At 43.1% G+C, this 26,854-nt stretch overlaps 1 protein-coding gene across 1 annotated transcript in view; it reads left to right on the forward strand.

Annotated features, from left to right (window-relative positions):
- Positions 1-26,854, forward strand: part of TMTC1 (transmembrane O-mannosyltransferase targeting cadherins 1) — a 150,728-nt gene that overhangs the window by 2,767 nt on the left and 121,107 nt on the right. The window contains exons 2-5 of the mRNA XM_086755234.1: positions 10,822-10,999; positions 12,701-12,774; positions 13,889-14,065; positions 16,050-16,256. Coding sequence (XP_086611360.1) covers positions 10,822-10,999; positions 12,701-12,774; positions 13,889-14,065; positions 16,050-16,256 — 636 coding nt within the window. The remainder of the gene's footprint in view (positions 1-10,821; positions 11,000-12,700; positions 12,775-13,888; positions 14,066-16,049; positions 16,257-26,854) is intronic.

A 26,854-nucleotide genomic window follows, 5' to 3' on the forward strand; every position in this document is an offset into this window, starting at 1 on the left:
TTTGTTAATTCTCTTGTTAGAATTTTTAGTGCTTCCACTTAGGATACCTGAGAAAACTGCGTGACGTGTGCTTTGCAGGATCTTGCTGAGGAAGGGAAGGGGGGACCAAAGTATTCTGGTCTCAGGTTTTTTTTTTTTTTTTTGAATTTGCTTGTTTTATTTTTATTTATTTTCTTTTGCTAATTTGGTCAAATCCCAGGCACTTTAATAGTAGCATGATTCTTTATATCTAACTAGTCGCTCTGCTACTGTTGCATGAAACTTTCATCTGGAAAGGCTTGTTTTGACTCTTGCTGTACTAAGATTAAAAATCTGGGAGATCTCCAAACTGCGTGTACAGAACAGATGTGAAGGGTGGGCTGAAATTTGTATCTTCAGATCCATCCAGCTACAGAAACTTTGAGTCTCTTCTGTCCTTTGTGGCTGTGAAAGGAAGAGGAAGGACTCATGATGCCCCGTGGACTTTTCATTAGGCTGAACATATCCTACATACATGCTATGTATTCCTGAAATGTTCTCAATTAAAAAAATTTATCACCCGTCTGTCAGAAAAATCTTAAGCAGACATTGCTGAAATTTTGTAACAGTAGTTCAGTGTCCCTGATGAACTGGAAATCTTAAGCGACAGTCCTCATTCCTGTAGACTAATGCTCTGGAGCCAAACAGTGAAAAGAGCTCAAGTGTTTGACGTTGTTCACACCAGATCTGTCAGTATGAATGATCAGAGGAAAATAAGAGTGGCCTGTGTTACTGGAACCATTAAGCGAAACTTAGAATATTTACAGAACTGCTGCATTGTTTTGTGTGGGTTAACATCAGAAGGGGGGAAAAAAAAGCCTGCACATGGACTGTTGAATTAAATAATGTTTGCTTTGCATCTTTGAACTTCTCTCACCTTTTCTCTTGGCTTCGATAAAGGAAAGGAGTGTTAAAACTGATTGGGTCAGAAACATTCCTATTACATGTGGGTAACTGTTAAGTGACAGGTCTAGCACAACTCTTCATCTGCATAGGAGCTGAGATGGTAGGCAATGGTTTTGCTTAGTCCTTAGGGAAAACTTACTTCACGCTCTCTTCTCCAGTTGCTGTCACTCAGAGATGTTTACCTGCAGCTATTTCCTTCTCCAAGAAGTGATTCAATATACTCCTTCCTAAAGAAGGTGTTTCTCGGGATATACTATTTCTTGGTGTCTTCCGTATAAAATGTTAAGACGAAGAGTGAGGAAACAAAAAAAAAAAGACCTGCCAGTTCCGTAATTCACTCAGGATTTTATATTTAAACTGGGTACTTTCTGTCTTACACCTTGCCTCCGCTAACAGAAGTTCAGTGAATCATCTATTCCCTCAGTAGCACTTAAGTTGTTCCTTGGTTCCAGTGGTTTAGCAAAAATGTTTCTCAACTGTTGAAGCAGAAGGTGCAATCCTCAGTGCTATCTGCCTCCCTCTTTCTCTTCTTGTCTGCCAAATCTCAATTTAGATGGATTTTCAGCCCAGAAACAAAGAATTGATGGAGATTTGATGTAGTCGGCAACACAGCAGACCTAGCCTGAAGGTGTGCAGTGATAGGAAATGATGAGAACGAAGCCTTTTGAAAAACCCCTGTCGTGGTTTTGTTAGTAAGGGGGGGCCTAAGGCGATAGCTTCTGTAGGAAACTGCTAGAAGTCGCTCCCCTTTGTTCAGGGGACTCGGCCGGGCCTAGGGCGGACCCGCTGCTGGCCAAGGCCGAGCCGATTGGTAGCAGAATGTTCCCGTGATAACGCCTCTGCGATAACGTATTTAAGAAGGGGAAAACAGAAAAAAAAGGAGAAGAGAAGATGTGAAGAAGCTGAGAGGGGGCAGAGGCGCAGAGGGGGAGGCGCAGGCCTCATGGGCCTTGCAGGCCTCACCCTCTGGCCTCTCGCCAGGCAGCCGACTGGGCCTGACTCGGTCCAGCCCGGCTGCAAGAAGTGGAGAGGAGATGAGAAGTGAATAAGATGATGTAAAAAAAGATCCTGAGAGACATCTACCAGCCTGTTGTGAGGAATGGCTGCAGACGCCAAGGTCAGTTCAGAAGGAGGGGGAGGAGTAATGCGGCTCCTGGCCAAGATTCCCCTGCAGTCTGTGGTGACGACCATGGTGGAGCAGGTTGTCCCCCTGCAGCCCATGGAGGTCCACGGAGGAGCAGAGATCCACTTGGAGCCTGTGAAGGACCCCGTACCGGGGGAGGTGGATGCCTGAAGGCAGCTGTGGCCCGTGGAGGGCCCGCTGGGACAGCTGTTCTGGAGGGACTGCACCCGTGGAAGAGATGACCCACGCCGGGGCAGTTCCACGAAGGACTGTGGCGTAGGGGTGGGACCCCACAACGGAGCAGGGGAGGAATGCGAGGAGTTCTTCCCCCAACCATGAAGCAGCGGCATGAAACAACATGTGATGAACTGACCACAACCCCCATTCCCTCTTCCCCCCTGTGCCGCTCGGGGGAGGAAGGTAGTAGAGATAATGTTAAGCTTGGGAAGAGGGAGGAGTGGATGGAGGTTATCTTGTTCCCTGTCTCATTATCCTGCTGTTTGTAGTAATAAATGAATAGTTTTCCCCAAGTCGAGTCTGTTTGGCCCGTGACGGTAACTTTAAGGATTTCTCCCTGTCCTTATCTCAAACCTCGAGCCGTTTTTCTTATATTTTCTCTCCCTGTTTTCTCGGAGGGTGGCGGGAGTGAGAGAGAGACTGCGTAGTCTGGTCCGATCAGGGCTGAACTACGACAACCCCGATGCCAAAATTTAAAGACTCTTAATCAGAAATCAGCCTTCTGTTTTGCAGGTGGTCGAGAGGGGAAGGCCCTGCCTGCTCAGCATTTTTGGAAGCGGGATGGAGGGCACTGTCAAGGCCCATGCTGGTAAAGAAGGTATCTCAAGTAAGAGCTCGCCAGGGTCAAAAGACTGGGCAAAAGCACAGGAGACACCTGGTCTCCCTCAAAGGAGGTGGGAATTCCTGTTCACTTAGCTTAGCTCCATGGGAAGGGTGTAGGAGTGTCCACCCCAGCTGCTGCTGAGTGGCTCTGGTGGCCCAGGAGGAGAGGAGCTGGGGGAGACAAGCTGCAAAGGGGAACACAGCTCTCCCACCAGAAGAGACATAGACACACAGGTTGCGCACAGAGCCATCCTACTAGTAGTCTGGCTGGAAAAAAAAAAGGGGGAAAAAGATAAATTAAAAAGCCCAGGCTGTGCTTAGCTGCTGTGTGCAGAATGGATGACCCTGCAGGTCTGCCCACCGAGGCTGCTAGCCAGTGATGGCTGGGTACGTACATGCCTAGGACATAAATGGGACCCTTCTGCTTGGGTTAGTTGTAAATATATAGCCAAAGAGAGAATTAATTCAATACTTCACTGCCAGCCTTCTGATCTATCTAGTTGCTTACAGCTGATCCTTTGTTTTTTCAGCTGTATCAGTGGCACGTGTTTCAAGGACAAGGAGCTTAAGAAAACCAAAACAACCCAAGGAAGAAAAAAAAAAAGACCTTGGATTTTATTTGTTCTTGATTTAATGCTATATTACAGTTTGACATCACAAGGTAATATAGTGGAGCTATAATGTGTCAGGTTAAATACACAGTGCACAAGTATTTTCTTCCCTCTGTACATCTATATTAGGGCAATATCACAATGTTTAAGATTGTGTCAGTATTTCTCCTGTACAGCTTAGTCTAATATTTCTGCCCTAGCTATAGCCATCACTCTCCATTCCATACTGATGCTGTGATACCTGCCATGAAATTGATGTAGTACTGGTGCAGACACACCGGGCGAGGTGGAGTTGTGAAGAGAGGCAGTTGCTTTTCATTAGACTGGTTGTGTTATGGTTGGAATATACAGACGTGTTTCTAGCCATGTAAGCTTTTCTTCTGATCCAGAGTGGGGTGCCTTGCTGCCGTTCCAGGTCTGGGAGAGGGAGTGTGTGCACCTCGAAGCTCGTTTTTTTTTTTTTTTTTTTCCCCGGTTCCAGGTGCACAGAAGTTCTCCTCCTCCTGCCTGGTGTAATTTCCGTAGCAGGTATCTGATGTTTTTCAGTGGTGTGTTTGGGCTGTGTTTCTCTGAGGTGACTGGCAGGGTTGCTTGCACTCTCTGAAAGGGAGACAGGGCTCCTGGGGAGGGTCGGGGGAAGCTCCCTGCCTGGGGAGGAGGGCGCAGACCCAACTGGGGGTCCAGGGTCCGTGCTGCCGCACTGCTTGCAGCCATGCCCAGAGGTGAGGATCTGCCCGGCGGGAGAGGTCTGTATGAAACAGGTAGGACTTCTACCTTGTCGCAACGTTTCCTCAGTCCATAATAGTAAAATTTGTCTGTCTCTTAAATTAAAAGCCTTTTATTTTGAGGGGAAGAGTTCACTAAAACGTCCAGGCAGATTCTCCTGAAAGACTTGGCTGACGTGCATCCAGCCAGGCCTATGTTTGGTGCTTCCTTCAGTGGTGTTTTGTCTCTATTTAATGCCTACCAGTTCCTGGGGATTTTCTCTCATTCGGCATACTATTCCTCTTGCACCAATGTCACCCTTAATTTTCTTTTGTCGTCTTTTACCTAAAAGGCTCAGCTTTGGACCAACCTTCTTCCCCACAGGAGTACGGTCATCCTGTCAATACTCTTTAGAGTCCATGAAAATAAAGTGCTCGGGCTGCTGCTGGTTAGCTAAAAGCATTTCTCTGCGTTTACTCACGGTGTTTCTGACTGCCTTCCTGGGTTTTCTCATTTATTGTCTCAGATTTAAAGAAAGAAAGAAAGAAAAAAAAAAAAAAGGCTCTTCTCTATTTCACTCACTATACTTGTGGTGTTTTTTTTTTTCGCTTCTGTATAAATTAAAATGGCGCTTCCTCTGTGGTTAGCAGCTCAAGCTGAAAGATTACCAAACTTATTTTAAATTTGGTGGAAAAGCTCTTTTATTCAGTTTGAAAAATTTTCTTGTTTAGACGTAATAACTGTAGTCTAGATTTGTGTTAGCATTGTTTTCTGTTCCTGATGAGTAACTGTCCTGGCTTGGTTCTTGATCATGTCCCATCTCTTACTCTCCCTGCACTTGGTTGTCTTGCTGAGACAATACTCAATAAGAACTTTGAATACAAACTCTTTTGTTCAAAATCTGGGTAAAACAACACCTGGTTTGTCAATTTGTAAATTGCCATCGTCTGGCTTTTTTTTTTTAATTTCCCAAGGCCGTTTGTGGAGACAAATCTAAAGCCATGTGAACGATGCTTTTGGTATTCTTAAGCCAGGAATGAGCATCAAGCCACGCTTTCTAGGGCTTTCACTAGAAATTTCTGCTCTGGCTATTTGCCACTTCCAAAGTGCTGTTGCTTTCCAGTCTAATTGTGAGTTCTGTTTTCTTTTCCTACGCTGTGCTGGAAAGCAATAACCTGCTTTGAATGCCAACACTTAACCAGTGCTCTTGTCAGTGATGACTGTTGTGCTCTAAGGGAATTGCTACGGCTTGGGAATTGATAACGGCCTCTGTCTTCTCACCTATCTCCGTTATAGCAAATTGAGTAACAAACCATTTAAGCCTTATTGGCCGTTTAATTCTGAGGCATTGTAGCGTACTCTGAAAAGATTATCAGCACAAATTAGCACAAAGTGCTGTTGCGCTGTGGTGGAAGCTCTGCCCCACTTGTGCTGGCCATTGTGTGAATGCTGCTTCGAAGGGGACTTATTTTCTTTTTACCGCTGCGGGTTTTTTCATTAATCTTTGAGCTGTTTCCACATAGAGAGTTTTAGCTGTTATTACTACTGGTGCAGCTGCACCATTTTTGGAGTGCAAATGCTCATTTTCCTGGCACATCATAGATGCATCTGTGGAGTTTATAAGGAGATTCCACTGTGCGCTGAAATCAGTCATTAGTTTTCATAAAGTTTGTCATTTATATCACACAATTCCTAAAGAAAGAGAAGATCACAGGAAACTTAATCCATCCTTAGATTAATTTATATAAATCTGCATGTGAGCCTCCCTCTATAAAAACTGTTGGGGTTTTATGAGGTGTGGGGTGCTCTGAGACCTTCCATTAAGTGTTACTCACTGTAACAAATTACCATTATTATCCTGTGCATTTCTATTTCATAACATGTTGTGGTTTTTGTTAGTCTTTTGAAAATAATAAAACAGATTAAACTAAACAAGAGCTGCCCAGGGATAATAACAAAGTCTATAAAAAGAAAAAAACTCTCCAATTATGATTTACAGTATTATTAAATCATAAGAGGTCTTAAAAAAGGTTCAGTGAGTCTTCGTGTGTACAAGTGGATAAAAAGCACTATATTAGAGCCCGGGGGTGCTGGTGATTATATACCGTAACTGGATATGTATGGAATTTGTCTGTGAACCCGTACTCTTGCGGTGTAGACCCCTCTGGTTCTGGGTCTGCAAGGATGCAGTCACCGAATGCCACTTGATTTCCAGGTCCTCTGTACGGAGAATGGCTTACCCAAGGAGATGTGTCCCTGCCTGACGACCTATCTAGAGGAGCAGTAAATGCCCGTGGCTTGAGGGTGGCGTGGTGCACGGTCCCTGCTCTACAAATGGCATGCTTCAAACGAGGTGGCTGTGCCGGGAGCAGGGAGGGCAAGTGGTTAATTTATTCTTTTAAGAGCAAGAGTGATTTGCTTTCTTCTGGGGAGCTCTTTTACAAGCTCTGCTCAGTGGACCTTCAGCAGCTGGCGCCTGTGAAAGTCTCCTTCCGAGAGCAGAGCTATGCAGTTCCTTTTTCTAGAGTGGATGCTGGAGGAACGGAAAACCTGCTGTAGGTTGGCAAGGCAAACTACACTGCTGTTCCTGAAAAACATCCATTAGCCTTAACAAAATCAAGGGATTTCTGTGTTAGGACATATACCTCTTATTTTGGTATACCCTCTGTAGTTTTGGCGACACTCTGCCTTGGGTGTGACCTGCTGAACCACACATGCTGCAGCACTTGGACACAAAGACCGGTGCCGGGACAAGAGTCTTTGCTTTGAATACATGTTTTGGTGCAGCCTCCTCTACCCTGATGAGGCATGTGATCAGTGCTGAGATTTCTGTCCTGATTTTTTATTTTGGTGGTAGCTTGGGCGATGCTGATCAGCTCTAATAGAAAATACCTGACAATGTCATCTGGTATCAAGACACATGGTGTACGTGCTCTTCCTTTCCCCTGGGCTTTTTGAGGGCCTTTGTGTTTGAACTGCCATTCTCCGGAGGCTTAACACACTCTTTGCCTCCAGGGACTCTTCCAGCAGAAGTGCTGAAGCAATGCAAAAGTCTTTTTCTCTGAGTGTTTTGTGGGTGGAGGAAGGACCTCCTTGTCTGAGATGGTGGTGTCTCCTCTTTCAAGGGTCTCCATTCCTAAGAGTGTGGTAATTTGCTTTATTCAGCCCAGAATCTTTGGGATACTATTTGCCAACACACCTCTCAGCTTTGACAAGCAGGCAGTTCAAAAAGCCTGGCCGGCCTAAAGCATCTGCTCTCCTAGCTGCCTGCTCTACCAAGGCCATGACGCGTATCTTACAGGTTGTGCTTTAGTTCAGACAGATGTGACAGTCTTCATGCAGAGGTGGCTGAGGTCTTCCAGCCCACATGATGCTGCAGATTAGAAATGATGGTAGCCATGGTGTCTTTTGGGGTTGCAACTTAAAAAATAATAGATTTTTCCCAATTTGTGAGCCAGTTTAGATATGGAAACATAAGGACAAACCTCCCCTTCTGTAGCAGAGTACAGTTATTGCCTCAGAGCTTCTGTTCATGAAAATCATGTTGGAGAAACACCACTTTTACTTAATTTTGAGATTCCTACCCCTTTTTTTTTACTTCCTTTGTTTGCTGAGCTGTATACCGTGTATAATTACTACACGACTCTGTGATCATGCTGTTGCCAGTAAACAAAGACAAGACTTCAAGGGTATTAAAGTTTAAGAAGGGAGAAGTTATTTTTGTTGATTTACCCATCCCCAGAACTTGCTCTGTAGTTGCTCTGCAGTGGAACAAATTTGGCTTTCCATAGTAGGCTGTCTTTTTTCCCCCACGGGTGGGTGAGTGCTGGGGAGCTTTGCGAAGTTCTTGTGATTGGGATTAGAGCTGTTTGGAGCCCTAGATTTGCTCACCTGTTTGATGTACCATAAACTCAGCCGCTGCTAACATTTAAAAATCATTCTGCTGGGATTGTTTCAGGACAAAAGAATGTTTCCTTCATTGCCATCTGGCCTAATTTCTTATGACAAAGAGCTTTAGCAGCAAAAAACACTGGTGTGAATATAGCACCTGCACGCATTCACGTTTAGTGTTAATGGACCACCAGAGATGGTATGTAAAACATACACCGAGGCATGCTTGCAGTCAGATTTTGCTGTTTAATGGCAGGCTTATCAGAATACCATGGTGCTGTTATGTTTGTGTTTTGTTGTTCTTTTTTTTTTTTAATTTTTTTTTTTTTTTAGAAGTAGACACAGGGGAATAGCCAAGCTGTGAGGCTGGCGCTTTTACATAACTGTTTTTCATTAACTTGCCTCAGGTAATTCGCAGTTAACAAGCCTTTTGGACTCACGTTTGCCTCCAGAAGGATTGTGAGAGCACACCCTGCGTTTAGGATGGGTGACCTGATGGGGCCAGGAAGATCCGTCCCCTCCAAGGTTCTGCCTCTCCTGCCAGTAGACCCGTTTTGCATGTTGGGAAGGGATCAAACGTGATCCCTGGAGACTAATGAAAGATTTTTTTCAAGAGTGTTGTCAGATGTTTTGGTTTTAGTGATTGGTCCTCACATCTTGGCCAAATAAATAAGTAAATGAGAATCTCTCACATTTTGGTGCATGGTTTTGTATCAGCTGGTAGCCTGAGCACTCATCATCACTGTCCTCACCTGCCCGCCTCTGCTTTCTCCAGAAACCAGGTTGCCAGAGCACACTTTGGCATTTGAGTGGGAGTGATGGTGATGACTGTGCGACGTCCAGCTGATTTACTGCCAGAAATGATTCATTTGTATAAAGAACGGGTCCTGCAGGTGGTCTGTGCCATTGCACACATCTGCAGGTGCCTCCGAGCGGGAACTTGGGCTCCTTTGGGGCAGGGTGGCCCTGTCTGCCCCTTGTTCTCCGCAGTGCGCTGAAAGCAAGATTTAGGCCTGGGGGTTCCGGCTGCCGCAGCGTATTTACAGCTGAAGCTCTGGCTGGTTGTCTGTTACTGCCATTTGCTGTGGTTTGTCATTCTGTGGTGGGAGAAATGAGGGAAAGTGATGTATGCTGCTGTCCTGAAGTGGCTTGCAGGAGAAAGGGAGAAAAAAAAAGAAAAAGCCCCAACTCTTCATGTATTCTTGAATCACACAGACCGATGCCTTGTCCAAATATCGCTGCATCAACCCATACTTCAAAGGGAAAGGTTAAGTCATGCTAAAATCTCAATTTTCCCAAACTCTCTGGGTTTCAGCTATTACCTCCATGAACACTCCAGCGGCAGCAGAGCAGAAATGCACAAGTGAGACGCCTGGTCTGGTAAAGTTAGACTGGCCTGGAAAACGCAGCCCGGGACAGATAGCACTCTGTTGCTTACGAGTAAGGAATGTAGAGAGTATTTATAAAAAGCATATGTTGTCTGGCCCTCACAGGCACGCCATACCTCCTCTGTCTTACAGAAAACCTAAGGTGTTTGCACAGGAGCAACAGCTCAGTGGCTTTGCTGTTGCATCGTGTCTGTCTTGGGAGACCTGGAGTCTGTTAGTAACAACAGGAAGGATTATTGACCCTTTAGCATGTTTACAGCTACATGCTAAATATTTAGACTGTGTCTTTTTTTCCCTGGGTGTCTTTCTGGTTTGTTTTTTTTTTTTTTCTGTTGAGGTTTTGTTTTTTTTTTTTTAATATCCTTTCACATTAGTGCTTCCAAATTCCTTGTTCATATATGGAGTCTTCCCTGGTCAGAGACGCCATGTATATGTATGTGTGTATATATTTGTCCAAATGTACAGATGCAGTTAATTCTAAAGGGAATTGAGTTATCTTCAACGGCATGTAAAGTAAAGCTTGTCAGCAGCTGTTAAGCAAGCTGGCTGTAAAAACCAGTGTCCAGAAAAATGTGTTAATACACACTGTCAAACAAATGTCATAACAGCCTGTTATGACATATATATATAAATATATATATTTTTATGATCCACACAAATAATGAACCCTAATTGTCTCATTGAGTCCAGGGTGATGTTAGCTAACTTTGCTTTACCGTCAATGTCCTTATAAAAATGATGCTAACTGTTAGACCAGCTTCTCGGTGTAGTCCTGATGTCAGTAAGGCATTTAAATAAATGCTTAACGTTCAGCATATGAAAGTATTTTCAAAGTTAAATGAGAATAAACTTGCCAAGCAGATGCTCCCGCGCCTTACCGAGTCCTTGTCTTGGCTGTTTCCAAGTGAAAGCATCTACTCCATAGTGGAAAATAATGACCCGTATTGTAAAGCTGCCGCGTGGCTGAGACAACTGCAGAAGGTGCCAACAGGGAAATGGGGCAAGTGCGGTGCTTCTGATGGTGGCCCGTGTTATTTGCCGCTAAGGAAGCGCAGACATCGTCTTGTTGCAGTAAACTTTACCGGGAAGGCACAAGCCTCTCTCATCTCGGTGTCGAGAAGGTTGCCAAATCCAACCACGTATTTTAAAAACTGGGGAAGCGGTTTCTCTTTAATCAGATAAAACTGAAGTTCAGAGCGATTTTCACTAATTAGCTTAATAGCGCTTTGGTTAGAAGACTGCAAATCAGGCAAAAAGCATGGTTTACAGTACTTGAAAGATGTCCTGCTATTACAAGACCTCTCCAGTCCAGTTACCGTTCTGTTTTGTTTTCTTACAGGTTAAACATATTGCTGGCTGGTATGAACCCCTTCTATTTCCACGCGGTGAATGTAATTTTACACTGTCTCGTGACTCTCGTGCTGATGTACACTTGTGACAAAGCTGTGTTCAAGGACTGTCGACTTGCTTTTGTCACGGCGTTGTTCTTTGCTGTGCATCCCATTCACACTGAGGCTGTAAGTATGTGACACACACACAAAAAAAAGGGTGACACAGAAGCTAAAAATAAATGCATACTTTAAATTTATTTTTTTTTAAAGAAACCTCTGAGTCATACAGAATATGGTACTTGTGACTTTTGCTGTGGAGGAGCAAAGGTGAGAACTTACAATATTTAAAATAATTTGCAGGAGTCATTGAGAAAAAAAAAGTATTGATACTTGCCGTCTTTCTGCTCTGGCACTAAATTCTAATTGACAGTCCTAATCAGCAATGCTGGGAATAAATGGGTGGTCATTCAGCTGATGAAAATGTCAAGGCTTCTGAAACCAAAGACCTCGGTGGGGCCGCGCTCTCCTGCTGGAACATTGTTGCATGCCTTCAGTCATCTCTGATAGTCATCAATTTAAGGCAGAAAAAGTGAAGGGAGCATTAGTGTGTATTCTGGATGAGATCCCTCAGATAGAGGTGATGTGACCCATGGATTAATTTATATTGATGTCAGTTAAAAGCTAGGCGTATCACCTTCAGAAAAAAAACTTGTTAGCTTAATAAATGTTACGGTAAGTTTACAGAGCAACAGCTCATATTGGACATTTTTCTGTTTGTTATAAGGAGACATTTAAAAACATAGTCATGCTAAAATTGCAGTCTGCTAGCGTACTTCTGTAGATAAAATGAGTCTTGCTGTCTTTGAGGAGGAAATGCAGTGCCTAGCTATCCGTACTCAAAGAAAGAATCGCACTCGTTAGCTGCAATAACCATTGACATCTCACGCTCGCCTTAGGAGCCTTTGTAAATGAGGAGGGAAACGGCTGCCATGGCTGAGAACTTTTGAGGAGAGATTACCTTAATAACAAAAAACCACAAGCTTTACAGTTACTCCCTGCGCTGTCTCATGTGAACTAATCAGCTAGGCTCCTTCTGATAATAGAGCTTTGTATTATAAGGGAGGTTTTAGAAGAGGCACTCTTTGAATTTATTTTTGTCTGGATCAGAACTTAAAAAGGTTAAAATAAATGCCAGAGTGCTGAATATAGCTTAATTATGTAGTCTCAGAAGAGGCGAAATTTCAAAGGGCCTTTTATTTGCTTTATGGGCAATTTTTAGATCTTCATGAAATGGAATATTGAAATAGTTTGTAAAAAGCGTTTTTATACATTCTTCTTCATTATTCCTTTTCTTATAAAAAGATTTGGTTAATTAATACGTAGAAAAAACTCTGATAAACTGAGATTATTCAGAAAGAGAATAAATTACATACCACTCTATCACTTTTTAGTGATAAAGTTTATTCAGATATTAATTGTTAACTCATTCCTGTATAATAAGTCTTCTCCAAAGAGCTGCTCTTTCATTAGTCTCTTTCTTTAACAAATCTCAGTTCTGGGAGTTGGATGTGTTTCTTATTTGAGCCTTATTATACAAAATGAAACCAGATCTCTAAAGCTGGCATTTCTCTATGTAACTTTATTAATATTTTAATAAGAAAATGAAGAATGACTTAACTGTTGGCTTTCTTCTTTGTTTTGCCAAGCGAGAAATGCAGCAGACAAAACTGAGCATATCCTCCACTAACCAAGTAACATTTCAGTACGTTGAGGGAGGATAACACTGAAAGATAAAAAGCTTATAATAGCAGCAGTTGAAGCAGTCACTGAATATGCATGCCTTTTAATATACGTGCTTTTACACCTGTGTGTCTCTCTTCCTTTTAGGTAACAGGTATAGTAGGCAGAGCGGATGTCCTAGCCTGTCTACTCTTTCTGTTGGCTTTTCTCTCCTATAATAGGTATGGATCTGAGCTGTCGGTTGTGATAATGTGATGAGATGCTCTAGTCTGAGGAGGAGACAAAGGGGAAACTTGTCACTTTTTGGTTGTTGTTGGTAGAGGTACTTCCACCAGCCCTGCTGTGTCTAAGTGCCCTGGCCCCTGCTTCCAGCCTGCGGTGCCAAATAAGTGATGCTTTTAAGAACAAATAAACATAAAAAGAGAGCTCAACATTTAAGATTTCCTCTTCCATTGACATTACAGCTGACCATACACCAGAGGAGGGCTTGCAGACCTTTAGCTAAAAATGATAATTTTTAGCTAAAAAACATTTCTTGTTTTCGACGGAAGGCAAATTGTCTGAATGTAGAATGAAGAACAGACACGTGCCTGCCTTTGAAATAAATGCTGTGACTGTGAGTCTCTGAAATACCCAGTCTGGGAGAGTTAAGGATTGCGTCTAGACCATAAGTCATCCTTTTCAGATGGAAACTTGGCACCATGTTTGCCGATCTGTATCCTAAAGCTGTGACTGAGCAAGTATAGATCAAGAAATAGATTTACTCAGGTGGGGTCTCTTCCCCTGTTTTCATCAGAAGGTTTCAGAAGTGTAAAACTGGTAGTGACCCTGCAGGAATCGACTTGTTTGATTTTGGTTCTTACCTTCTTCCCTCTCATACAGGCTTGCTGCCCAGTTTATTAATGATTAGGGCACATCTTTGATCCAGGGGAGCGTGGGTGGGATGGAGGAATTTTTGCTTGCGTAGTGCATTTTGTCACATAACAAGAATTAAGCATGTGTGTTCTAGATGATGGAAAACAGGTGTTTTTCTGCCCTTTCTGTCTTTGTACTTGCTCTGCCTTCCTCTGCCTGTTTCAAGTCCACTTTATCTTTCTGCTTGTCTTTTTTCCCTCCTCTGCTAAAATTCTTGGTGCATCTCTCAATTTTTGCATTTTCCCTTCCAGTCTTGTGTCTAAACCTTTCCTCATTTATCAGCAAACAGTGTAGATTGTTCATGTCTCTTATTACCAGCATCTTAAGAAATTAAGGAAAAGTGTCTCAATATTTGTGTGAATGCAGAAAACATTAAAATAACAGAGGAGTTAAAATATTTATGTCAAATCTGTTTTTCAGGAGTGTGGATCAGCTTTATGTTGGGGAACATTTCCCTCCCACTGCCTCCCCATTCTTTTTGCTGCTTAGTTTATTTCTTGGGACGTGTGCAATGCTGGTGAAAGAAACTGGAGTCACTGTGTTTGGTGTGTGCTTGGTTTATGACTTCTTTTCCCTCTCCCGCAATGGACTCAAACTGTAAGTAACTTGCTATGCTTGCCATGTTTTTCAAATGTTGCCACCTGTGTGTGCAAAATATATACTATTATATACAGCACTGTGGGAGATGGACTTGCCGTGCTGAATTAGATGGCACACACTTGACAAATTTGAAGGGCATCAAGGTTTCATTCTGGTTTTTTGGGTTTTTTTTTTGTTAGTCTATTGCTGCCTAATAGTTTTTGCTGGGTAGATAGACCAGATGTGAAGAGCTGATCTCTAAAATACTCAGTTCACTCTGGCAAGACTAACATTTATTTTTTCCGTGGGAGTTCTGACTGAAGCGCCAATGTTTTAAAATTTCTCTGGCTTAACTCCTTCCATTCGCAGTGTCTGCTTGATTATTCAGTCACAATGTCATGGTTGTAGAAATATCTTACGATGTTTAGCGGTAAAATGAGGTTTGATCCTTTCTGTCCTTACAGAATGGAAAGAGAGGGAAAATATCCAGCCAGTTCTGGAATGATTAGAATAATTAGCAGCTCTGAGCAGTCACTGGAGAAAAATCAAATACTTTGAAGTTTGTATCCCTCACCCACTTAGTGTCACAAATATCTATGCTATTCTGTGTTTCCATTAAAAGCGGGAAGTCTTCTGTTTGATAGAAGCTGTTTTTCATCCGTTTCTCTCCCAAACCATACCTGGTGCAGATCTAACAAGTGAACGTAAAAGCTTACTGCCACTGAGAATGGAAGGTCTCGCTCCTGCCATCACTTCTTGTTTTCCCACTGGTGCCACCCCACAGGCTCTGGAGCCTGTCACGCCCCTGTGTGAGCTAGTGTATCTAGGTTATAAAAAAAGGACACTGAATTCCTGTTTCTGTGGTAATGAGTTAAATCTGATCCCAGAAGGGTTTGGGAAATGCCAGAGCTGGCACAATGCGACAGCAGAAAATGCAGGGAGGAGAAGAGGGACTCACCTTTTTCAAGAGCATCCTGGCTTCCCTTCTGCTTCAACGTTTCCTCTAGGTCCTAATGGGGGATGGACTGTGTTTCTGGCCCACCTGCCCTCCCTCTGGCCCCTCTAGCAGCCGTAGCAGTCAGAAGGCAGGTACGATGGATTGGTAGAGGATTTCTCCTATTTTGATGGGCTAAGTAATTTGTAACGGTGTAACTGGTGGGCAAGCATCCAGCGAGGAGTTTTCTGGGGACTGACAGGTGGCACGCTTGTTAACACTTGCATTTACAGTCTGCCAGGTGTGTTCCCGGAGCTGCCTGGCTAAAAGTAACACCATGTTAATTAATCAGAGGAGGACCTGTGCCCCCCTCCTCCCCCCTCCCCTCAATTCCCCCGCTTCTTGTAGGTTCACATTCCAGTGGCCTCTTCAGGTTATTTCTTTGCTTCAGTGGCATCCAGTTGCCCAGATGTGACAGTTATTTAGCTTGCAGGAATGAAGCTCTGTAGAACAGATTTGCTGCATTTTCATCTTTGCTCTGGTTGCATGTATTCTGCACTTTTCTGTCCTTTTGTGGTGCTCAGGGTTGTATAGCTGTATTAGACTTTTTCAGGGGCACCAGAAAACCAGCAGCCTTCTACATGCTGCTGAAACTCATATCCTCCTGCTCCTTCCTCCAACCCGTACAGACTTATTTTTCTGTTTAAATGAGACAGAACATCAGTTATTTTCTGAAGAAAAAAATCAGGAATGGCACCATGTTCTTCTTCACAGTGCTTCCCGTCTTACCAGAGGTCCAGAGAACAGCTTGATTTGAGAGTGCTCATCTTCTGTTGCTGTTGGGTGTCTTCCTCTAGATCTAGTTAGGAACTAATAAATCCTGTCCTCCCAGTACACAAAGACTTTGTATTTTGGATTGAATAAAATGTTGTTTGTTGTAGTTAGATATCATGCTGTGCTGTTTTCATAATGTTTAACCTTTTGATAAGTAAACGTGAAAAATAGAAATCCTTAAATCCTTTTCTTTCCCCTTTTTTTTTGGCCTCTTTTCTTTGCATGTGTAATAAGGAGAAATGGAAGGATCAACCAGAGACCTGCCCGTCCACCCGCAGCTTCTCCCTCCGCCTCGCTGCAGGTCCCTCCAGCCGGCCGGGAGAATGGGAAGCATCGCTTCGCTCACCGGGGCACCTGGAGCTCCTGCCACCCAGCGTCACCTGAGGACAAGCGGAGCGGTGGCCTTTCCGTGCCCAGCAAAGCCATGTGGGCCATTCGGAGGTATTGCTGGCCACCTGCCGCTCCGTTGTGGTTTAGTTTGCAGCTGATCCTACCTTAAAATGTCAAGTCTTTCACTTTGTTTTAGCTATTTTTATCCTGAAATGTGCTCTAATTTTTCTTATGCTACTGAAGAAGGAATTGAGGAGAAGGTGGAAGGAGGGTTAAGGGAAGAAAGAGGAGGGAATCAAAAAGTACATTTCTTCTGCTTAGGAAGAGGAGAATATCTGAGGACTGTCCATGTCCTGAGACTTTCTATCCTAATATGATATTGGTAGGCAATGCTCTCCTTCCGAGCTTCTCCATGGAAAAAGCCAAAACCGTAATGCTAGTTTGAATGTGAAGAGGGAGAATACGCGCGTGTATACAGTAATGCCTGAAGTCAGGTGAGTGCGGTGCGAGCAGCGTACTATGGGATATTGCTGTATGTCTATATCTACACATTTGTAGGTATAATTTCTGCACATGGGTATACATACATGTAGATGTGTGCATGTATGCATATTTACGTATACATATGAAAGCAGAGGTGATGCCCACTTCTGCGTTCTGCCTAAGAATGTGCACATCGCGGTAAGAGCTGGGCTCAGGCAGTAACAGAAGGATTTTCACCGGTCGCGTCCAGCAGCTCTCTACATGTTCATTGGGCACCTCACTGGGGAAGGAAGGCCTTTCCCAAAACTCAGGGTCATGCTCTGGCACAAGACCAGTGCTTGGTGCTCTTAGTCCCGTGGAACAGCTCTGAGTTAGTAAGACTGTTTAAGGGGATGTGAATCAGCAGCCACCCCAAAGACTTGTGTGGCAGAGTGTGGAGTTTTTTTCTTTTAACCTTGACCTTTGCATGATCTCCCTGGTAGCCCTTGCCCAGCTTGCCCTTTGTTGCTGACTTTTGGTTTTAACTACAAAACACTCACAGTATGATTTCTTTTGGAGAGCTGTAATAATGAATTGCCCCACACAACTTTCTTCTTGAAGAAAATGTTGTGCTCCTTAAGTAGATCAGGAATTACCTGCTCCAGTTCTCTGATCGTTTAACAGCTGGCACCTGAATGGGCCCCATGCAGCACTCTTGAAACCTAGGAAACGAGTGATTTATTCCTACGTAACACCCCTCATTAACCAGTTTAGGAGGAGCTGTGTTTTGGTTTTTTAGTTTTCTTTTTTAAATGGTCTTCTTGCTGCATCAGTATTGATGGCAGATAGGCGTTAGATGAGATCTATAACTTCTCAGATCACAGAGTCTCTTTCCTCTGCCTGTAGTTTAATGGTTTGACCCACTTGAGGGCTTCTGCCCTGCAGGTGATTTGTCTGACTGGTCTTACTTGGAGATGGTTGGGTTTCTGGTTTTTAGGAAGGAGGGAAGTGAGTTTTGTTGTGTTGCCTCTCCACGTGGGAAACTGACACAAGAATGGTAAGGAAGTCAAGGCTTTTCAGAGGGGATACGTGCTAGCAGTTCTGGTACAGAGGTTCTTCTGGCCGTTAGGAATGACTTCTAAAGTTGTATCTGTTTGAATTTATTTCTTCTCCTGTATCCCCAAATGAGTAGCACAATTAGAAAGCACGGATGACTGTAGTTCCTTCTGATATGCCAGGCCAGAATGGGCTGTCCAAAAGGCTCGTTTAACATCTTGCCTCTACAGTGTAGGACCTGGTGGGGAGGAGTGACGTGAGCATGATGCCAGTGCAGCTGCTATTCCTGGCCTTTGCTTTCTCCACATTTCTCAGTGCTTTTGTTCTCTTCAACACTTGTATTTGTTTCCATTTTCCCTGACAGATACTATGGTGGAGAGTATCAATATAAAAAAAAAGTCTCCTGTCTTGCTCCACCTTCTTATTCCTTGTTTCTTTTTCCCCTGTTTCTTTCCTCCCTCCTTTGCTTTGCACTTTTTCCAGACATCCTCCCTCTGCCTCCACTTTTGGGAACATCCCTTTCTTACACCAAGGGGAAAGCCTCTGGTTTTCCAGCCTCTTCAGGAGAGGTTGCAGAAGTTGTGTTGAAGAGATCGTGCACGTGGGACGGCTTCAGAGGGAACTTGTCTGCGCTGCCAACTGGCATTTGCTTTTTGGCAGCTGCCTCTTCAAATATTGTAAAGGATTTCTGCACATGGCAAATCAAGCTCTGCATGTACGTAGCTGCTCTCTTTTTAAAAAAGCACTCTCATGGTGTAAGCTGCTCAGCTTTTCAAGTGACTGTGTGCAACACACTTGCAGTAACCTGTTGCGTGGTGGTTTGTTGTGGGATACCCAGAGCAGAGCTGGTGTGGTCCTCCTGGCTGAGACGGAAGCCTGCTGCCACACATCTGTGTGAGAGTTGTGTCTGAGAGCCTTGGGAGAAAGCCTGGGATGGGTTAATGGATGCTGCTTTGAAAAAAAACTGCTCTAAAACACTGTTGGCAACCTTCTTTGCCAGTTTTTCCCTTGCTCTGAATTCCTGTTTCCTCTGAAGGCAGGATGAGGCTGGTTAACTTATTGTGGCATGGAATGACAGCCTCATAGAGCCTGGGCAATTTGACCAGTGCCTGCATGTCAATGTTTGCTAGTCACTGTAAAAAATAAATGTACTGCTACACAGCACTTGTAGAGATTCAAGAAATCTTCTCAATTCTCAGCCACATGGAGTGTGCTTGCAGTAGCATGAACAGCAAGATTAAATGCATTGCAGCTCACTGACTGTCCGTGCCATGTGGAAGTCTGGGGACCACTACCTGATCGTATGACTGCAGTCTTCTCCTTACTTTTATTTGCTGACTCCTCTCATGGGACAGATTAAAATAGTCGAAGTACTTTCTGTACACAGTCTTTCTTTCGTGCTGTTAGCACGTTATATGATATGAAGTAGGAAGCATTCAATGCAATTGCTCTATTAAAATACAATCCATCTCTTAAAAAAAACAACCAGTAAATCCTTGCTGTGATTGAAAAAAAGATAGAGGGAAAAAAATTGAAGTTGCTGTCAAATACAGAAAAATAATTACACAATTTCTCCTCTGTAATCAATGTTTCTCTGACTTGTGTAGGTCTCTTCCATGGCAAAAGGGAGGGGAAAAGATTTTATATATTTCAAAAACCCCGAAGTTGGAGGGCACATTGGACACAGGGAAGTAGCTTCGGGTACCTTGTCTAGTGCACCCGGTTGCTAGTTGTAAGGTCTTCATTAGAATAATAGTTGTGCACTGCTTAATCTGTACTTTAAACTACTTGTAATGTGATCAATTAGGTTTCTATTTAATAATAACTTATTATGTATCTTGCTATTAGAGCTAACTGAAAAATGCAAGAAAAAGTAATAATGGAGGAGTTAAGGGAATCACTCTAATTAGCAGTAACTGAAGCTAGTTATGTAAATTCTTGCTGTAGAAATTTCTGTTCTTCGTTGTCACTTGCTCTTATCTTCAGCTATCTGAATGCGCGCGTTGCAGTACTGGATGCCTTCAGGAGTAAAGAATGAGTTAGCTGGGATGACACTGTAAGTTTAATCACCGCAGTTTATTGCAATTTTGGAGGATGCTGGCGTATACTACTGAAACGAAGTAACTAGGATCTCTTATGAGTTTAATCCATCTCCCTGAGTTTTAAGACCTAAAAGAGGCTTGTGACCGTATGTGCCCTCCCGTATGACACAGATAGAGAAGGGCAGACAGGAACTTTCCTGTCAGGCTTGTACTTCTGTTTGGGATAAGGCCAGAGCTTCAGAGCTTTCACTGTGATGGTGCAGTATATGTACATGTGTCCTGTTAAAAGCTGTATCAGGGCCAACACCTCATTGCTCACCACAGCGATGCTCTGTTAGATCCGTGGGCGTGTTAACAAGAACACATAAAAGAACAAGTTGTCACAGTTCCTTGTGCAAGTTGTGTCTGTAGTTATTGTCACTCATTCTCTTTTTCTTGATTTGTTGAACCCACGAAAACTGAGATCTATTTTTTGACTTTTATTTTTTTTTAATTCCAAGGCCACATAGAGTTGTAGTTGTGTTACGTCATACGTGCCTTAACACTCAGCATTGCTAAATGCTCTCCAGCCCGTGACCTCCACCTCGTACTACCTAGTCACCCTGATAGTTTTGAGCTTTGTAAATGAGCCTGGTAAGGCCACAGTCTTAAGCTTCAGGCATTCTTGAAAAACAAGATTCCTCAACAGCTTGCATGCTTTTGAAAGTGAAATCTCTGTTTCTCTTTGGTGACCTAGAAACTGATTTTTATTGCATCTGACTATTTAGCTAGTGAGACTCTTCTCTTAGAATTGACAATAGTGTTTAATGCTGCCATTTTCCATGTACGTGAACCTTTGCATTAGTTTATTTTTTGGTGGGTGTTTAGTGTTTGGTTTTTTTTTGTTTTTTTTTTTTTTTTCCCCAAGCGACCTAATGAGAGAAGAAGCAGGTGTACTTGGAGCTATGCCCAATGGTGTCACTCTAAATCTCTGTGTATGTGCAAAAGTGAGTGAGGGAGCTCACTACTTGTTAGCACTTTGGGATCCAGGCACAAAATGCCATTGATCCAAAATTCAATGAAATCCTTAAGGCTATAGCAGGGATAAATGTGATCTGATGACTAAACCAGCAGCAATGTTGTTTCCTTTTGCAGTAGCAGGGGAAGGAAAATGGAAATGCTTTGCAGAACGTGGTGCATTCCAGGGATGGCTGTGCTAACCCCAAGACTGATATACTATGAGAAGTATGTTGAGGTCATAATGTGTCTTCCTTGAGTCCCTGCGCAGCACGCGTGGTCAGTGTTTGAGCTGAAACAGATGCTGTTCTCCAGCATGAAGGAAGAGCAGAGGGAGTGGGGAAAAAGCATCGTCACACGTAACATGTGACTGCATAGCGATTGCTTGGTGTTAATTTTACTTTTTCTCACTGGGTGCTTCTATTTCCAGTTTTTGTGTAGAAATGATTTTTTCTTTTTAATGACTTTTGACAGTATAGCAGAAGTCTCAGCTGCATTTCTAATGCTTCCCCTTGCCACACAGTGTGACGCTACTTCCTGGGTTCATGATCAATATAGGCAGAATAGCGCGACCGCTTTCCCAGATATGGGATTTCACGTGTGCCCACTTTACCTTTTCTTGAATTTGTTAGAGGGAATTTTATACGAAGATGTGGCTCAGAATGTGAAACTGCCTGAGTTGTAGAAGTGTGAGGAAGACACTCTCTGTTAGATTTGGTACAACTTTCTTAAACCTTAGTAGTTGTTCTTAGTTGCACTCAGACACCTTGGAGGTCAGTGGCAGTTGTGTTCACAGACAAAGCACAGCAGTAAAAAGCACTGCAAGCTTTCCTCTCTCACCGGTGATCTCCTGAGGGTTGTGAGGTCTTGAAAATAAAGGAACAGGCTCCTAGTCTGTGATGCTGTGAGTAAAGGCTGGTGTTGGATTGCCTACGTGTGAAAGGAGAGAAAAGGAGGTGCTGAATTGTCCATCACTGGTCGTAGGCTGATTTTTTGGGGAAATGATGTTTAAAATTGAACTGAGAATAGGACAACACAATTTCACCCCAAAAGGCAAGTAGGACCCTGAGTCCCAAGGCCTAGGAAGGCACAGTGCGTGCTGAAAGATGGCAGATTAGATAAATGTTATCCTGCTAGCTGTGGGATGCTTCTTCTATGGTGTGGCAAGCTTTTAAAAATTGTAACAGGCTTGCTAAAGCTCTGCCATTCTTGCCACTTAGTAAGCTTAAGGTACGAATGAAGTTTGGCCCCCTCTGGGGAGGTGTATTGCAGGGGTGGATTTGGCCTGTGGTTTACTCTTCTCTAAACTCAGTTCTTTGGATCCTTGTTCCATTGTGAGTCTGAGCAATAGCCCTAGCTACTGTTGTGTCCATGTCCTATCTTTTTAGGAAATGTTCACTAGCAATAATACGTGAATCTTCTCCTTTGCCTGCAGTCAGTGATTGTATTTATTGTCATGCCCAGATGGTAGGTGAGGCCACCAGAATACACTGCTAGAGTCCAGAAACATGGGAGAGGTGGGTGCCCCCAGGCCTTGGATTCAGCCAAGGATTTACATGCTCTGTCCTGTGACTGTCTTCCAGAGAAACCTTGTGTAATCTTGGGAAAATAACTACATCTCTCTGTTCCCATGGCGTGTGCTGGAAGATGAGGCACCGTAACACATACTTCTTTTCCACCTCTGTTGGTGCTATGCGGTGGTTGTTTTAAGACTCCTTCCAGAAAAGCCAAGGACTCTCTTTTATGCATACTTGTGGCATTATGTGTCTTAATCTTTGAAATCTGCAAGTGCTATTTCAATACAAGTAATGGAACTCATTGCTTGCTAACTAAAGTTTATTTAAAAACAGCACTGCTTTGGTATGGTGATGACTCATGTTGCATGCACACACACAAAAAAACCATGTTTAGACATCATTAGGCTGCAAAATTATGCACTTACCAGGTAAGAAAGGCCTGATTTAATTTTGGCCCTGTTATGCGTTTATATTATGACAGTCTTTAATTACACTATCACATACCATTTTTTTTTTTTCTGCATGATCCTTGCTCCATTCATTGCCCAGAATGGATGGTGCTCACTTAATGAGCAACTATTCAATTTTTTTTTTTCCTTCCTTGTCCAGAGCATGGCCTCATGCCCTATTTATTTCATGTTATTCAAGTCCTACTCTAAAAAGATTAACAACTTCTCGATAGTTTCTCTGTGTACAAACTACCAAGTGCCGGTATTTCCTGGCAGTTTGTTGCTTCAGTCTGTAATCTTTTAAAGTACTTTTGGCATAGTTTCTGGATGTGTAATTTCCTTGCTTTTCAAAACGAGTAAAGTGAATAGCCAGAAATTTTGCAGTGGGGAGCCACGTGGGTGTGAACAGTTGGACTGAAACCTTTGGATCCACCTCATCGACATCTGTCGCTTGAGCAAGCAGACTAGCTGGTGGCAGCAGTAGACTGTGCTCTATAGGAGTCAATATTAAGAGATGGGGGGCTCTTCCCTTTAGATTTTTGCTGACAGAGGAGGCACAATGACATGATGTTCCCTTCCAGACTCAGGGAGGAATAAACCCCAGCATGTGCAGCTCCTTCTGGCAGCCCCTTTTTGCCTCTCTCCCCAGTTTGTTGTCCTACCTTGTCTACTCCAGCCTGTCCTCATCTCTTCCCTTGCTTGCTTCTCCTTAGTTATTTAACTGCTTCCAATCTTTGCTCCTCAGGCTTTACCTTTTGGATCTTGTTGGTTTCCTCAGAAGCTACTGTGATAAACTGCCTCCCAGGGCCCCTCCTATACTCCTAGCCCCAAAGTCTTTGCCCAGACAATTCAAGGGCCCCCAGTGATGTTCTTGTATTGGGTATCGCATCCTCCATGTGCTCCCCACTCCTCCTGTCTCCCAGGTTGAGTCTCCTGCTGTGGGAGCTTTGCCCAGCTAGAGGGCAAGGTCCCTCCGGGGTTTTCCAGCTACCAGCACTTGCTGCTTCTTTGCTTATCTCCCCCTCCCCTCTGCCTGGGTTTCTGCTCTGAGGGCTGCAAAGACTGGTTTCTTTTTGATCTCTTTTCTCCAGCTTTGGTGTTTCGGATGTCCTCCGTCCTGTATCAAACTCGGGAGGTTTCCCTGTGCTTGCTGCCTGTGTGGAAAGCCAGGCAGAAGCCAGGACCTGCTCTGCTGGGGTGCTGGGTGTGGCGCAGGGCCATGGTTGCTTGCACTCTTGGCTTATTTGCGTGTGGAAAAGCAGGCACTTGTGTACACGCTTGATTGAATAGAAGAGGCTTGGTTTTAGATTTTGCTTCCTTCGTTGGATCATTTTAGCTGCTATTCTGGATAGTGGTTTTTGTCTTGCAGTATGAAGAAAACACCTCTCTCTCTCTTTTCAAACCCTTCTGAGAAGGACGTGAAAAGTAAATAATATCCCCTGAACTATTAATATGTGACAGTATTCAAGAGGCCCTGTTTATTTCAGTAAGCAGCAAATAAACTTTAGTTTGGCTTCGTGTACATTAAATGTTGGAAAAAAGGGGCAAGACTGAGTCTGACGTTATTTTTCTTAGTTGATGAGGTCTTAACATGTTTCAGCTATTTTTTTTTTTTTTTAAATTTTCTAAGGGAAGACTTTTTAGTCTTTTAAAGATCCTTTAGACTTTTGTTTTGTCCATGAAAATCCATTTTTGGTGAATTCATAACTGGAAACTGTGCCTGGGACAAAGAACCACACTGTGCAAAACAGAATCAGGAGGAAAAGTTAACGGCTGTTTTTGTTTTGTTTTTTTTTTTTTCCCATCTTCTGAAAGATGATGATGGCTTATTCATTCATGTGCAGAGGGCATGGGTTTTTTTTTCTCTCATTAACGGGAGTTGCATTTAAGCCTGCAGTTGCAGTCACTTCATTGTACGTCGGCCTCTTCTGTTCCCTGTGTTGCTAATTGGAAATCCTCAATTTGTAGGTGCAGTCTCTATGTCCCAGAGCTGACTCACAGGAGACTCGGTTCGTTCCCTGTACTTCACAGGACTGCCTTTCTATTCAGAGTTCATGGCAGTCTCATTAAACCAGCGTTTGAAATAGCGGCGTCCCCATGTTCATTGGCTTTTTCTGAAAGCCTTGTAAACCAGTGTCAAGGAATTAACAGCGGCTGAGAAACAGAAAAACCTTAATGGCTTGCCAGGTCATTTTTTCTTGCAGTAAATCTGGGTTAGTTTGACATAGAACCCAGGAAATAAAAGTAAACCACAACACTTGAAGGTAAATGATGCTCAAGATTATTGTTAGTATTTTTCAGGAGCTAATCTGATTGAACAGTTTCTCTCTTACATCTTTGACTTCCAGGCACATTTTTAGATGTCTAGCGGAAACTTTTAGGCTGTGAAGGATTCAGCTGTAACTACCTACCTCATTAATGACTGATGCTTTCTGAGCTGGTCCATGTCTCCTGTGTGAACACAATCACAGAGAGTAATCACAGCATGTATTAAGTGAAGGACAGCTGACTCTCAGGACTAAGGTATGTGGCCTTAGGTTTTTACAGGCTAATACAAGCAATCATTTGCTCAAAAACGTGAGGACACCAGTCTCATCAAATATGGCTGTAGGTGAGTGGTTCCAGTTGTGTGATGTGTGTTACTTTGATTTTTTTTTTTTTTTTTTTTTTTTTTGTAATATGAAGTAGCTGTTGAGATTTAATATTTGGTTTCAAAAGACAGAATCTGCTGGCATGTCTAATGCTTCTGCCATCCTCCCTGTATGCTTTCCAAGATGAATAGATCCTTCCCTGACTAGAGACTTAATCTTCAACTTAATCTAAAGAGGAGGAGTAGTAAATCCACTTTCACATTTCTAATTCAGTTATCCCAATATTCTTTTCCAACTAGTGCATTAGAAACCTTAATCCTCTACTTGGCTTGGAAATGCTGGAATGCACATGTCTCTCCCCACTGCAGATCTTTGAAATGCAGATTTTTTGTTGCTATTCTTTTAAGCAATTATTTCCAGAATGTGGATGTCCAGGAAGCTGCAACATAGAAGGGACTCTTGTAAACGTATTCCACATTCCCAGATAATCCGTGCTGAAATTCAGATACTGTCCGAAGTGAGCCCTGAAAGATGAGGTTTGCTCTTGGGTTGTTGGAACGCTGATATCGAGTGTTTGCTTTCCAGGTCTGACAGGTCTCCCAGCATCTGGCGATGCTCTGCTGTGCCTTATGAATTCTCATTACCTGCCACAACTGATTGTAGAGTGGCTTAAATGAAAATCTTCCACTGCAATTTATTGTCGTTGTTGTTTTGCGTTTTTTTAAACCTCCTTTCTTAAAGTTAGGTTTGATTGTCTTAAAGTCTCATTCTGTTGCTGTATGGATGATGCAGTTGTTCCTCTGTTTAAAGCTTTGGTTGGCAGTGTGTTTGCCGTAGGTCCTCTGTTCAGGCTGGGGCTGAAAGTCAGCTCAGATCTCTCCTTTTGTAACCTATGAATCCCTTGTTTTTGCAAATCAACTGTAGAGTAAGGAAATATTAGCCTAAAATGTATGATTTGAAACTTAACTTTGGTTGCATTTTGGTTGTACCAGTACAAAAACTGGAATAAAATGCAATTCCTTTTCATCTGTGGAAGATGCCAATAAACGTGCTGGGTGTTCATTTTAGAAGAGAAAAATTGGAAAGAAAAACTCTCTCTTCTCTGTTTTCCATGGAGACAAGGGCTTTATTGATTGTTCAAAATAAAATTCAGGGAAAGAGTAATTATCGGTCGGGGTGGAAGGGAGAGGGAACACTACCTTTCCTTCCCTCCCATAAAATGCAGTTTTGTCCAATCATACAACACCATTACACGTCTCGTTCTTGTAAGACTGTGTTCGGAATTTCTGCAGAGACAAAGCTGCTGTAAAATGATGGCCTTGGATTCTCTTGCAATATCTTGCCATTGCTTGATTTAATTGCATTTATGTAATCTCTGCCTAATCTCATGACAGCAGCTTGTATCACTGCTGTGCCTGTGAGTTATCTGTGAATGTTTGAAGCAGAGATTTTTTTTTTTTTTTTTTTGTATTTTGGTAGCAAGCTCAGTTCATTTGTTGTTGTTGTTCTCCCTCTTCTCCCCTGTTCTCTCCACTGTTAATTATGTCACACATTTATTTCAAAAGATGAATTGCTTAGAGTACAAATGTTTTTGGT

Source organism: Chlamydotis macqueenii, chromosome 1, assembly GCF_036417535.1.
Source record: "Chlamydotis macqueenii isolate bChlMac1 chromosome 1, bChlMac1.mat, whole genome shotgun sequence".
In the NCBI taxonomy this organism is placed as follows: domain Eukaryota; kingdom Metazoa; phylum Chordata; class Aves; order Otidiformes; family Otididae; genus Chlamydotis; species Chlamydotis macqueenii.